Source organism: Carlito syrichta, unplaced genomic scaffold (genome assembly GCF_000164805.1).
Source record: "Carlito syrichta isolate Samal-C Ts95f unplaced genomic scaffold, Tarsius_syrichta-2.0.1 Scaffold314285, whole genome shotgun sequence".
NCBI classification, from domain to species: domain Eukaryota; kingdom Metazoa; phylum Chordata; class Mammalia; order Primates; family Tarsiidae; genus Carlito; species Carlito syrichta.
Window position 1 is genome coordinate 104,470 of NW_007258381.1, and position 15,840 is coordinate 120,309.

General features: G+C 34.8%; 1 protein-coding gene across 8 annotated transcripts in view; it reads left to right on the plus strand.

Annotated features, from left to right (window-relative positions):
• MLIP (muscular LMNA interacting protein) overlaps nt 1-15,840 on the plus strand; it is a 144,422-nt gene that overhangs the window by 53,831 nt on the left and 74,751 nt on the right. For all 8 annotated transcript variants that reach the window (XM_008071290.1, XM_008071293.1, XM_008071294.1 and 5 more), the window contains one exon: nt 5,356-5,400. In XM_008071290.1, the coding sequence (XP_008069481.1) occupies nt 5,356-5,400 (45 nt within the window). The remainder of the gene's footprint in view (nt 1-5,355; nt 5,401-15,840) is intronic.

The window sequence follows — 15,840 nt, forward strand, 5'->3', positions numbered from 1 at the left end:
AATATGTCTGTATCTTGATTGGTACTCTTTGTGATCTTTCATATGATGTCATCAAACTTTTCTTTCCCTTACATTGTGTACAAGTTTCAGTCACTTTTTTTTTCAAAAATTTATTTCCTTCTAGGCTCTTCTGATATTGATTTTGTCACTTTTGATTCTGTATATCGGGTTTGTTACTCTGTATGTTTCTCTTCTATTTATTACTTTCTAATTCCTTTAAGAGGATTTATTGATCTGATATTCCAGTTCAAGAATTTGTTCAATATCCTTCTATTCTTTGGTCCATATATTAAGTTTTTTATTGTAGCTTCTATAGTTTTTTCTTTTAAAGTCAGGTTTATTGAGGTATAATTTAGTTACTGTATAATTTACTTTTGAGTGTACAATTCTATGAATTTTGACCCATATGAGTGTAATTACTGCCACATTCAAGGCACAAAAAAATTTCCATCAACTGAAAATGTTCCCTTGGTTCCTTTTTTAGTATATCTCTCCCTTCAACTCAAGTACTGGACAACCATTGATCTTTTCATCTGTCTCTATACTTTTGCCTTTTCAAGACTATTATCTAAATATAATCATATAGTATGTAATCTTTTGAGTCTTAGTAGAAGATATTTGAGAAACATCCTTATCATAGCGTGGATCAGTAGTTAATTTTTTTTTATTGCTGAGTAGTATCACATTGAATAGATGTGTATTCTTATTTATCTATTCACCAGTTGATGGATGGTTGAGTTTTTTCCAATGTGAAACTATTACTAATAGAGCTGCTAAGAACATCTGTAAATGAGACTTTGTGTGGACAAAGTCTTTCATTTATCTTGGGTAAATATTAGGAGTGGAATGGCTGGACCTTTGTTTACTTTTACAGTATTTACATTTTTTAAATGTCTTATTATTTTTCCATGGGAACTCAAGTTTCCCTAGGCATATCTGCTGACTTTGCTGTGTGTATGCCTGGAGCTTGAGGTAGCAGCTACTAAAGTCCAGGTACAAGGATTTGCCAATTCTGATGAGGTTTCTTTATTTATCTATTTAAAAGCTGGAGGAGCATGTGCTTCAGAATGAAGAAGCACCGTGATGTCCACCAGTTCCCACTTGCCACCTTTTCTCTAGCCTGGTGACCCTGACACTCACGCCTGCCTTCCTACACCTCTGCTTTTGATACTTTTTTCTTGTTGTCATCACTGGAGAAGGGATCAAGGAGAAGACTTGTCAGAACCTGCCAGTTTTTGAAACATATAATTAACTGTTCTCTTCTTCCCCACCAGACTGAAGGACCACCTTGATATTATTGTCATAGCTACCTTTTTTTACTATCCTCTAATTTCACCTCTTACTTTATCCCAAGCCTCTCTTTATCTTTGATGTTGAAAAGTGTATTGTGATGTGAGAAAGCAGGGACAAAACATATAAAAAAATAAAACAAAGGACTATTTTAAAATGTTGGTTTGTGAATTAGGCCAGTAATAGGGTCAGGGAAGAATTTCCTTTCTTTCTTTTTTTTGAAGGTGGAAATGACAAAATCAAGTTTGTATACTGGAGGAGGTGGTTTCAGAAGAGAAAGAGGTCCTGTCTCTACAGAAAAACAGGAAAATACCAAAAGACAAAATTCCTTCAGAACTGGATAGATCCTAGAGCCTAATTCAAATATGTATCCTATATGGTTTGAATGTTTGTGTCCTCCAAGTATTCATATACTGAAATTATCACCAATGTGAAGGTATCAGGAGATGGGGATATAAGGAGATGAATGGGTCATGAGGGTGTGGCCCTCCTGAATGTTATTTGTACCCTTATCAAAGAGTCCTGAGAGAGACCTCTCTTCTCTTCCACACAGCAAGAAGCCACTATTTATGAACTAGAGAGCGAGCCCTTACTAAATATCAAATCTGTCAGTGCCTTGTCAAGATCTTAGACTTCCTAGCCTTCAGAATTGTGAAAAATAAATTTTTGTTGTTTATAAACCACCCAGTCAGTGGTATTTTGTTATAACATTCTGAATGGACTAAAGCCATTTGAGGAAGCTGGAAACATCTCCTGTTGTAATAGAACAGAAAATAAAGGACGTGACAGGTATAGATGCAAGAATATTCAGGAGCTAATGGTGGGGAAAATAAAGAATTTCACAACTAGTACATTTCGTTATTTCATAACTAACATCTCTCAGTAAAATAAGTTTTAAGATCATTAGTTGAGATGAAGGGGGAAAGGAGTGATGGAGATGAATTTAAAAGCTGAAAAAGAAATGATGTATTCTGCTTCAATTCTCCTTCTCCAGCTATCTCTTAAATATATTCCTTTTATGCTGCCTAAACTGATTTTTCAAAGGTTCTGGAAGTCATACCCATTGATATAAGCTCAGTCCTGATGTGGAATGACACAGCAATCGAATGTGAGACAGTTGATCACTTCCTTCCCTTTGGTATGCTTTCCTCTAGAACTTTTTAGACCACTCTCTGTCAGTTTTTTTAAACTACATCACTTTTCTTTACCATTTCTTGGTCTTATTTGCTTGTTCTTTCTTTTCCTAAACTATTAAGGTTGGGATGCTCTAGTGATAAGTCCTCGAAATTCTCATTTCTCTCTCTATTCATTTCTTTGGTGTTCTCACCCAGTTTCATGTTTTGAAAGCAAATATGTATATACTGACAACTCCCAAGTGTCTATCTCTAGTCTAGAATTCTCTTTAAAACTCCATATTTCCAATGACTCACTCTTTATTTCCACTTAGGTTTCTAACAAATGTCTAAAACTCAATATGTGGGAAATACTATCTAAATTTCCACCCACAAAAAAGATTCCATATGGCTACCTTCCCATCTCCACTGATAGAATTTCAATCTTTCATTCATTCAAGGCAAGCAGCTTTGGAATCAGGTCTTATTCTTCTCTTTCTCTCACATTCTACATCTCTTCTGTTAAAAATCCTGTTGCCATAGCTTCAAAATATGTAGAATATGATTATTTAATGCCCTCTTCACTACTGAGCCATCATTGTGCTTTGTTGGGTAGTATAATAGATTTGTTTCTATACCCTTACCTTGTTATAATTCTTTCTAATTCATCAGAGAGATCTTTTCAAAGCATAAGTCAGACCAGCAGTGCTTACATATTTTCTTTCTGAATGTGGGCCAGAATCCTCACAAGATCCTGAAAGGGCCTGCGTGATCTGGCCTCCCAGTACTTCCATGATCTGCTCTCCTTCATTCTCTCCTTTAGTCACTCTGCTCCAGCCCCACTCACCTCCTTGCTGTGCCTTGAATGTGCCAAGCATGCTCCTGTCCTAGCATATTTGTTTTGTTTTCAAATTAGTTATATCACATCTTAGTGTCTAGTTCTTTTTCAATATTTGCATGCTTAACTTTTATGTCCAAAATCAGGGTTAAATATGGTTGTTTTCAGTCTGGTCTGACAAAACAAATTTTGAGATTCTCTGTGGGTCCTTTTTGGTTGCTCATTATTTCTGTTCATTCTCACTTGCATTGCTTTGCTTCTTTGTGTATCTGAATCTGATGTGTGCTGGGCATTCTATTTGAAAATTTATTTATAGAAATTGTTTGAGAGCTTGGATGATGGTATCTTCCCATAGATAGTCTTTTCTTTGCTACTACCAGACTTTGGGGGCACTAGCAAAGAAGGATTACCTTAATTTAATTTAGGGTTTTTGTGATTGCTATTTCTAGGCAATAATCTTCAGATGATTTGAGGCCAGGCTGAAGACCATGTGAGATTTCTCTAGACCAGTCTTACTCCTGGGATTCAATCTATTCTTGGCAAGTCTTAGCCTTAGCTAAGACCATACCTTAACTTCTCCCTGTATTTCTGAGATATCAAAAGTTTGGGACAACTTCTTAAGCAACTCAGCATTATTTGCAAACAGGGCAAGAACACTTCTCAAATGCTGAATTTCTCTCTTCAGATTCCCATCTTCTCCTCATCTTGCCCAATAACCATACAATTTTTTTTCAGCTCATTGATGTATTTGATAAGTTTTTATTGTCTCTTATGGCAAGATTGCTTTCAGTACTTCATCCACTATTCTCAGAGAAGAAAATCTGCTTGTCCCTCTTGTTAGAATGCTCATTATCTAGATATCCATATAGCCAACATCCTCATTTCTTTCAAGTCTTTGCTCAAATGTTATCTTCTCTACATTGATCATCACATCTAAAATTGTAAACCCTCAGTACTCGACCTCCTTAACATCTGGGTGGTCCAGAAAAATACAAGATGTTTGGCAGAAGCAAAAAAAATTTCCTCTGGAAGCATATATTACCCTAGGATTCAAATAATTTCTATTCTTTTTATTGTATTTATCTTCCTCTAACATAATATAACTTACTTATTATTTTATTGGTTTTTTTTAACTGCTAGAATGTAAGCTCCCTAAGGGTAGGGCATCTTTGTTTCTTTTGTTCACTGACAAGTTCCAAGAGTGTAGAACAGTGTCTAGCATGTTGTAGGTACACAATAGGTATTTGTCAACCTGATGAATGAATCAAATGGTCATTTTATCTCAGAAAGTGGCCCTCAAGAAAAAAATTTTCAGCTTACTAGGCAGTATTGAGTGCACACTGAAGTTGATAATCATCCATTTAAGATGAAATCAATGAGTTCATTTGGAAGAGTTTCTGAAGCAATGTTTTGCTTCTCAGGTAAAAGTACAAAGAAAAAGGATGGTAAAGCCAATCTATGATTGGTGTTTTGTTTTTTTTTTCTTCAGAAAGTGAATTTGTCACAAGAGAGGGAAATAAGAATTTGAAATTATTAAAGTGACTGAGAATATGAAATATATGTAAGCTGAGAGGTAATAAAGCCAGAATGAAGCTGGTGAAGGTGAATGATTTGGAAGTCCCAATGAGTGGATATTGATCAGTGGTACTTGAGAAATAAAGACGGAGGATAGGAGGTAGAGCTCTGAAAGTGGGATTTTTTCATGAAAACTTCAGAGGTTTTCCTTTTTATTGGTGAAGATAAAGTCCGGGAATAGTCCTGGGAGTGAATGATTGAAATGAAGTACATGAGAATAGGAGAAATTTATCCTTATCCTTTAAACATTTTGAAATAGGCAAAAATTATGGAAGAGATATGATGAAGGAACTATCATGATTCATGACTTAAAACCATCAATAGTTAAGGGGAAATTATCAGAAAGCTAATAGATAAAAGCAATAAAAATAATAAAGTGACAATTTAATGAAATAATTTTCAAAAAAGGGATTTTGTATGGAAAAAAAGAGTAATGTTTAGAAAGTCTCAATTAAGAAAAAGGTGAACACACCCCAAAGTTGCATCTATTATTATTTACTTAATTATTTCAGAAGTATAATTGTTTCTACTTTTATACAGCCTCCTACAACTCTACCAAGAGCAGCTGGTCGAGAAACCAAATATGTAAGTACCTTTATAATTATATATACAGATTTTTAAATGGGTGACTGTGTATTTTTTGGAGAGAACACCATTATATTGTTATTTAAGTCAAATTAGTTAATTTTTCAATAAGTACAAAAGGAGACCGGGCGCAGTGGCTCACGCCTATAATCCCAGGACTTTGGGAGGCCAAGGTGAGAGGAATGCGTGAGCCCATGGATATGAGACCAATCGGGGCAAATTGGTGAGATTTTGTCTCTACAATAAACAAAAAAATTAGCCAGGCATGGTGGCAAGTGCCTATAGTTCCAGCTACTTGGAAGGCTGAGGTGGAAGGATTGCCTTATCCCAGCAGGTCGAGGCTGTGGAGGCCGTGAATGTGACACTGCACTCCAGCCTGGGCAACAGTGAGACTCCAACTGAAAAAAAAAAAAAAAGGGGGAAAAAAAAAAGTACAAAAGTGTAGAATGATATGATTGGCTCACATATGGAAATCAGGTTATGTCAGAGATTAAACATCAGGTAAGCTTATCAAATAAATTCCCTCTTAAGTGAGGTCTAGTTTGATTATTTTAGCTAAATAAAATAGAACTGCAACACCTACTTTCTATCTTTCTAATTATCAAATTAAATGACATTCTCATATTTGTAATGGCTTGTTCCTATAAAACAGTCGATGTATATATTTGAAATATTAAGATTTGTCTATTTCTGATGGGATTGCCAGTTTAATCAACTTTGACTATTTTGTTGCTTTCCTACATTTAAATTATCAAATAAACAGATTTTCACTTATGAGCAAAAATAGATTAATAGAGGATAGATATGGACTCACACTTAATTCAAATAATTTTAAGACTGACTCAGTGTCATAGACATACACATGTATAAGTACACCCCTTTCTGCTGTTCACTTACCTAATAACTGCATTTTCCATCATTCAGTCAACTTCTGCTTCTGATCAAATATATTCTAGTAGAAAGAAGGTTGTCTCCTAAGCAAGTGTTGGGTTTTAAGTCTAAATAAAACTAGTAAACTAGTCCATTTAAGATACATGTTATATTTTCTAATATGTTGTTTTTGCTATCATAGTTAAGAGTAAATAGTTGTTAAATGCTTATTTTGAGCCATGCCATTGCAATGGATACATTTCTGCTTTCATTTGAATCTCCCTAAGGCAAGCAATAAACTGGGTGAAATTACAAAATTTTTATCACATCCAGGAAATTATGTTTAGAGGATGTGGGTAGGAACATTGCTTAGAGCATTTTCTGGAAGTTTTTTACCATTATTTTTCATTATTATTATAAACTGTTTAGAATAATGCTTAAAAAGAGTGGAGACTCTCAGTAGACTAGACCCAAGTTTAAATTACGGTGTTGTTTCCAAATAACTGTCTGATCCTGGAAAAATCACTTCTCATTTTACCTTTCAATCCCTTTGCTTTTTCATCTACAAAATGGGGATACCAATAATTTTCTTATTCGCTTGATGTAAGATTTATATTAGTTGATGTATAAAAATCTCTTAATACAGTGCAGACACACAGTAATTGCTCAATAATGAACAGCTCTTCCCTTTCTTTCCCTTTTTCCCTTCACTTTTGCCTCAATTCACACTTCCTTTCTTTTCTTTCTTCTACTTATCTTTGGAAGACTAGAAGTACTATGGTTTAATTGAGTTTCTTGATTCTTTAGTAGGTACAAGAAAAAGTTTCCTGAAGATACTTCTATACTTTTTGTGACTAAAATATGTTGTACAAGGTCCACACCCAAGAAAAAGTAGCTAGAAGCTTTTGCTATCTCACTTTTTCTCATCTACTTCTGCCTTTCAGCAAACTGCCTCTGATTGGAATAGTTTTCAATAGGTTCAGAGGGCTGGTGCCTTCGTCCATCTCTCCCTGGGGATGGTTAATTTTTTAGCAAATGGAATAATTCTGGAGTGATTGCTTCAATCTCTACAGTTAAAGATTATTTGAAGTTATTTTTTATTTTCGATCAATTATCAGATTTCACTAAAGGTTAACTTTAAATCCATAACTTGTGAGAACATTTGAGTCATTCAAAGTTAACACTGAATCATCAAACAGGTTCAGTATAGACTAGAACAAATATTAACTCTGATTCAGATAAGATTCTTGATCTTAATTAAATTTTGTTTTTTGAGTGAAAAGTTTTGTTTTGACTTTCTATTAGACGTGACATCTGAATTGTTGTTTGTGGCACCTCGAATGTATCCATGTCTGTTGTATCATTTTGCATTGAAGGGTAAAAACTAGTTCTTTGGTGCCGACTAATAGATAAGTCACAATTGTAAAAATTTAGCTGTAGCTATTAAAATTTACTAAATGATATCTGATGCATTTATTTTGAGGAGAAAATACACAATTTGAGAACAGAAGTCCACTTTAAAAATAAGCCTTGATCTTATGTAAATCAGCTGTCTTAAATATGTTATTACTTATATCATTAAATATTATAATGATATTATAATATTTTCTTCTAGATATTCTAATAGTCACATTGATTGAGCTCTGGGATGCCTCACTTTAAGTATGAGTTTAATAGATTTAATTTAATTAATTAAACTCTCACTTTATCTTTCTTCCTTTGTTTCCCATGGAAACTCAAAAGCAATTCTGAAAAGTCTATGGATTTTAATATCTCATCTCTCTTCAAAACTTTGGAGACAATAGGAATCTTCGGAGTATGTTCCTGCTGAAACTCAGTGTGTCATTGACTTTGTAGAGATTCTAAGATTAAGCTCAAAAGCAAAGATCATGCCAGTTACCACCTTCTGTACCACAGAGGAGGTTAGGCAAAGGGAAGACAATTTAGAGCCAAGGAAAAAAGGTCTGTTACACTTGAGAATATCCTGAGCAAGTTAGTCCCGGTCATGTAAAATCATTGCTCATTTTCAATGTATTAGTATATTCGTAGGGTTTCTAATTTTCCTGGGATACTTATAATGGGCTGAATAAAATAACAAGAAAATGTATAACTCATTCCTTTTTACAGGCCTTTGGTGAAAGGTTGGGTTCTCTTAAAAGAAGAAGAAGAAAACACAAGATAATGTTTCTTTCTTTGGGTATTTATTGTACATATTGTGACATTTCACACAGTCTGTTTTTTCAGAATAAGCCAGGTGCAATGAAAGCAACATTAATTCAGATTAATTAAAGTAAAGGGTTTCTTAAATTCATAGTGTGCTTGAATTATAGGTTATCTTAAAGTAATTTAATTGGATTCTCTCTTAATTGTAACAGAATTGAAACCAGGCTACCAACATGTTGAATAGGTAGTGACCCTTAGGTCATTTTCAGAGTTGATTCACTTATCATTCAGTATTTTACTTGATTCTTTTTAACAGATGCTAAATTCAATAACATTAATAATAATTGTTTTAAACTCTTACCTCGCAAATGAGACTTAACTAACTCATTTAAACCATACATCAACCTTATGAGGTGAATATTATTATTGTAAAATCTTTATTTTACAGAGGGAGGAAAATAAGTCTCAGGAGTCACAGACTAGGCAAAATTCAACCAAGGTTTGCTTCATGTCAAAGCCTCTGCCACTGAAACTTGTATATACTAAAACAAACTGGAACTAGATCATATTCTTTACATATTTTATCTATTCATATTATACTCTGAATTATTTTTTCATGCCCAATAACCTTTAATCGAAACTTTTAATGCATACTTTTATATTTGGTCACTATAATATCTAAAACGTTAATGTCTTATTATTTCCAAGGTTTTAAATTACTTGCTTAAATGTAAATTAACTCATAATTTGTCAGAGAATATATGAGATCATTTCTCTGAAGCTTATTTTAAAAGTTCTTTCCTTCATGTAAAAGAATGAATTTTCTATTGCATTCTATTTTTATGATATCGCTTTTGGAGGAAAAATTTTTCTTTGCATTATGACTTGCCTTTGTAAATATTTATTATCTTTTATTAACTGCTACCAGTATAAATTCATTTTATTTATATAATTCAAAACCACAATATGCTTTTTATTTATTTATTTATTTGTTTGTTTATTTATTTATTTATTTATTTGAGTTGGAGTCTCACTCTGTTGCCCAGGCTGGAGTTCAGTGGCACGTTCCCGGCCACCGCAGCCTCGACCTGTTGCGCTCTGGCGATCTTCCACCTCAGCCTTCCAAGTAGCCTGAACTACAGGCGCGCACTACCTGCCCAGCTAATTTTTGATTTATTATACAGGTGAGGTATTGCCAATTTGTCCAGGTGGGTCTTAAACCCACGGGCTCAGCAATCCACTCGCCTCGGTCTCCCAAAGTGCTGGGATTACAGGCTAAGCCACTGAGCCCGACCAATATGCTTTTTTTTTTTTTTTTTTAAAAATAAAGAACAACTTCAGAAAACAGGGCAAGTATTTGGGCCTATTACTAATGCATCAAAAATCTTTTAGTTGGAATCACATTCTATTGATAGTAACTTATTTCATATATTCTCTATATTTCATGAATTACTCTTAAGTGCGGGGGAAATAACCAACCATCTTATTTAATATTAGATAGCATACAGGTAAGATCTCATTTTTACGAGCTTGAGAGACAGAAAAATGTCATTACTATGGAAGTATATTTCTTATCAAAATATCAAAATATATTGAAAAACGTGTCAAACTTTATTAAGAATATTTCCCTCTCTATATACAGATATTCAAATAAAGGTCATCTTCTTCAATTTAACCAGCTCCCACACTCCTCTTGTTGCTATGCTTGGGAATGTTGCTATGCTGGAGTGTTTCAGAGGTGATGTGCAGTGACATAGTCATAGATCTTAGGGTAAGAGGTGACTTACATCAGACTCTAGGTCAGGATTTGCTTCTGTAGGCTGAGGATAGAGATTTAATGAGTTACAGGAAGAGTTGTGAACAATTTAAATAAGAAACTCTGCTCTGTTGATCATTCTCACGTTTCCTTTTTTAATTTTTTAGAAACATATCTGAAGTGTATGTGTGTGTGTGAAAAGGGTTGAGGAGGGAATGGAAGATAGCTGTCTGAGTTCTGCTAGATGAGGAGAAAGACAAAAGATCGCATGCTTTGTATTCTTTCATTGCTGTTTGAGAAATCATCAAATGTGAAGGGCCCCTATTTCAGACAAACTTCCCCATGATCTGATCTTTTATCTTCCTACTGGTGCATATGAACAATGGTGATGGCTGTCATTGGCCAACTCTGTTCACTTATTTTGTATACCGATTATGTTCATGACAGGTTGGAATCATCATTCCTTATCTTAAAGCATCAATCTTTTAAAATGCTTCCAAATCTGCTTTTTATCTTTAGGTATTATGGGTTATATTGCCAACTTAGAAAATGGTCATTAGAGAAATATTCATACAGGGTAAGTTCTACAGATAGTAAGAATAAATAGTGTGAAGTAAGGAAGATATGATGTGTCATTACATATCTCCATGGCCTTGGTATCTAACATTCTCAACATGAGATTTATTTTTTAAATAGTGCCTTATGTACAAATAGTAGGAACAGTCTCCAGGTCAAGGGTAAGAAAGTGTCTATAATTTTATAGGCCCTCAATGCCAAGCTTAGCACTGAGTAATTATTAGGTGCCCAATTAATATTTTGAGTGTTGTCTTTTTGTCTAGTCTTGACTGGGAGAAATAACAATTTAATTAGCACATAATCACGGATTAGATTTCTCTGAACTTTGTGAAAATAAGACTCAGGAAGGTTAGAGTCAACAGAGAATAAAGGAAAGGAACATTTTATTGATATCAAATTTACTGTTGTATTCAGGTGGGAGGAAAAAGACTGCTTGAACATTTTTGTGTAATCTGACTTGACTTTTTGCCTCAGATCCCCAAGAAGGTGTCTGTTAGAGTGATGCCAACTAAAAGTACACATGTCGCAAATGGCGAAAAGCTGCAGATCGCAAGGACTAACAACTCTAGACAATGACCAAGCAGCTTGATGTACTTTGTATATCTCTGGCATCAAGTCTTTGGTAGATGAATAGGGTTCCCCAAAGCTGGCTTGGCGTTAGGTTGGTGCCCTCTGTAGTGATTTATTTTTCAATGGACTTTAAGTCCTTACTTATTTCTTTAGTCTTTAACTCTTTTTGTTTCTATATAACCCAATTCTTTAACAGATTTTTAAACATAAGAATGACACTCATATTTTTGACTGATCGCTTAATTTTTAGTTTTTTTAAAATGATGATGCATTGGCTAAATTGCCATCTCTCTCTTTTCCTCACTTTTCTACTTCTATCGTTAAAATGTGGTCAAAGTTTGTAAAATGTAGCTTATGACATTTTGTTTCACACAAGAGCCATTTTTACATATATCTCAAATGTTCTTTTCGGTTAGTATTAACATGAACATATATGAATGACCAAAACTTTAATGTTCAAATCCAATTTCAGATTTATTTTTAGATACTTCAAGTTGCTTGTCTACCTTTATCTAAGTGACCATTTTGCAGTTGTTCAAATGTAACAGCCTCTTCCCTCCATCATCTGCTCCAGTCTCAGCTCAAGAAACATAATTTTTCTTCACTTTTTGAAAGATTATTGCTACAATATTGATATCATAATTATAACTACAACATCTAATAAACAACATTAACCCATATTAGCCATGCCCCAGGAGACTTCTCAAGCGTTGTTCATGATTGAATTCATTGAAAGAACCTGGTTATTTTAATGATAGCACGTCAGTCTTTACTTTTTCCATTTGGTGAAGGAGATCTGTGTTAACTTTATACATATGCACTCCACCCTTAGGTTTGCATTTAATTTTGCTCTTTTGAGTAATATTGAATGAAGAAAAATTTCTGGGGGTGTCTAATGTATCTTACTTTTTTGACATGATTCACAATGAAAAAAATTTAGGGACTTAGGGACAACGAATGCAAAGACAATTAGAGTTTTCCCTAATTTAATTAGTATATTTCTTAGAGCATTCTATCTTTTTTCCTATATAATTTGATAATTACTTGGGAAAATATACCAGAAAATATTAGTACTATAGTTAATTTGTGCAAATACTTTGTTAGCGTGTAACCTCTCATTTTCTATAATAAGAGATAAAATTTTAACCAAGTTTCGTTTCAGTCAAGATGCATTAAGTTCAGCATATTTCGCAAAAACTATTCATTTAACTTAGGGAATCCACAAAGAATGTTCTCATTATTTCAATGAGAAAAAATTTGTTAAAGGAAAATAACTCTAGGATTTTAGAAGACATCATTATTATGGCTACCCATATTCCATTATGAAGTAAATAATGAAACCCTGGGTGAATGGGAAAAACACCATGATGGATGTCCTGAAGGCGAACTTTTATAAACCTCAGTGCACACTAACCTGGCCCACAGCAATTAGAATGGGGGCACTTATCCAAGTCACCCTGCTGCCATAAAGCAAGCTGGGATGGTAGCCAGCAGACAGTCCTTGTAAAGAAGGGGATGACTCAAAATGCAGAAGACAAATACTGTTGGACATAGTGTGCAAAGGATCTCAGGTGTCTCGTCATTATGTTTGGTGATTCATGCACCCACGTACTTGGCATTACCAAAGAACCACTGAGTTTCCAGTGTTTCGTTATTATTCCTCTCTCACAGAGTCAAAACAATAATGATACCTCTAAATAAGCTCTGAAATATCTGCGGCTTCAAAATGAATAGAAATATTTCTGGAAAGCAATTTTATAATATTTTAGCCAAGCATATTTCTAATGATGCCTCTGTATGTTGACCATTTCCTGTCAAAGTTGAAGGCTGAGCAGATGTGGAAATTTAGCTTTCTATTTAAATGCAGAAATGATTGATAAAACTTAATGATTAAAAAATATAGGCTGGGTGCAGTGACACACTTGTAATCCCAGCACTTTGGGAGATTGAGGTAGGAGGATTGCTTGAGCCCAGAAGTTTCAGACCAGGGGTCTGAGACCAGCTGAGGCAATATAGAGAGACCTCATTAAAAAAAAAAAAATAGCCAAGTTTGGTGGCACTTGACTGTAATTCCAGCTCCTTGAGAGGCTGAGGCAGGAGGATCACTTGAGCCCAGGAGCTGAGGCTGCAGTGAGCCATGATTGTACAGTAGCACAATCAATGACAGACCCTGACTCTGTCTCTCTCTCTCTCTCTACACACACACACACACACACACACACACACACACACATACACACACACACACCTAAAGAAAAAGAGAAACCTCTGGATGCCATAAATGAAGTGGGAGCTCCAAGTGGAAATATTAATACTAAGACAAACCGAAAACCCTGGTGGAACATAGGTACATCAGAGCCTAAGTGCCGGGAACCAAGAGCTTAGGTTTTAATGTTCACCGTGTAACAAGTTTCAGATCTATAAAGGAATTCTTTGTGCTCATCTGGAACCTAGAAAACAATGTGGATCATGAAGCATAAAAAAAAAAAGGTAAATTCTTTTCACCATCCATACCCTACACGTTTGCATGGTAAAAAAAAAAAGAATGACCCATGAGAAAATAGGACCCTCAACCCATGAAGCTCAAAGATGTGGGAATCTGCCACCCTTGAGGCTTAGGAACAATAAGATGAGGCTATAAAAAGGTTACTTGGTCCAGAGCCAGCGCGAGTCCCAGGGCACCTACTAGGACAAATGTATTGGAGGGATGGTTTCCCAACCTGAGCTTCGTGGAGAACTAAATAAATCTTCACTAAAATTACTCTGATGGAATGTAAACTTAAAATGAAAAATTGAGAAAAATGCAAAATGATTACAGAACATCATGAGGGAAAGACATGAGGGTGTCAGAAAATACAAACAACTGAAAAATATCTGGAAAATAGGTATACAATTTGCAAAGTGTTATGATAGTTATAAAAAATTATAGACTTATAAGACAAGATTTGAAAAAGAACCAAGTAGAACTCCTAGAAGTGCAAAATAAAGTCTTTAAAATGTAAAATTTAATCGCCACATTAAACATACTAATAAGCCGTTGAAGAAAAATTAGTTAACTGTCAGACTTATATGTAAAAATCATCCAGAAAACAGCATTAAGAGACAAAACTATTTAAAAAGGAGTTTGAGATAAATGGAAGTGAATTTGAGAAGGTTCAACATACAGCCATGCGTGTTTAACCACAGGATACACTCTGAGAAACACGTGGTTAGGTTATTTTTGTGCAAACATCAATATGTACTTATAGAAATCTAGATGATGTAGATTACTACACACTGAGACTATAAGATGTAGCCTATTGCTCCTAGACTACAAACCTGTACAGCATGTTACTGTACTGAATATGGTAGGTAATTATAATGCACAGTATTTGTGTATCTAAACATAGAAAAGTAGAATAAAAATCTAGTATAAAAAATGGCAGTACTGTACAGGGTACTTACCATGAATGGAGCTTTCAGGACTAGAAGTTGCTTTGGGTGAGTCAGTGAATGAGTGAATGTGATGTCTTAGGACCTTACTGTACAGTGCTATAGACTTTATAAACACTGTATGTACCTGCGGCTACACCAAATTTATAAAAAACATTTTCTTTCTTCAATCATAAATTAACTTAGTTTATTGTAACTTTTTTACTTTATAATCCTTTTAATTTTTAAAACCTTTTGACTCCTATGGAAACAGCTGAAAACACGTTGTAATGCTGTACAAAAATATATTTTCTTTATATCCTTATTCTGCAAGCTTTATTTTATTAAAAATTTTTTTAACCTTTTAAATATTTTTTGTTAAAAACTAAGGTGCAAACACACACACGTCAGCTGAGGCCTACAGAGAGAATCATCAAGCTGTTACTAGATGATAGAGACTTTTTTTTTTTTTTTGAGTTGGAGTTTCACTCTGTCGCCCAGATTGGAGTGCAGTGGCCGCTCCCGGCCACCGCAGCCTCGACCTGCTGGGCTCCGGCGATCCTTCCGCCTCAGCCTTCCGAGTAGCCGGAATTACAGGCATGCACTACCAAGCCTGACTGATTTTTTGATTTTTATTGTAGAGATGAGGTCTCGCTACCCAGGTGGGTCTCGAACCCGCGGCTCAGGCAATTCACTCACCTCAGCCTCCCAAGGCGCGGGATTACTCTTTTATGATCTTATGGGACCTCATTTATACTGTCATACATGTAGTCTATCATTGACTGAAACATCTTTGCATGGAGCATGACTGTATGTGTAATAGAAGTGCCATAAGAAGAGATTTGATGTAATGGGAGAAAGGCAATATTTGAAGAGATAGATATGTAGGATTTTCTAAAAGATATGTATACTCATAATGAATGAACATACCAAGTCCTCCCAAAAAATAAGTAAAAAAGAGATCTACTCCCAAGGGACATCACAGTGAAATTGCAGAATGTCATGGAGGAAAGTAAGTGCTAACCAAATGTGAAGACAGATGATCCTCCAAGTTATGACATTTAGACCAATGACAGTAACAGAAGCCAGAGTCA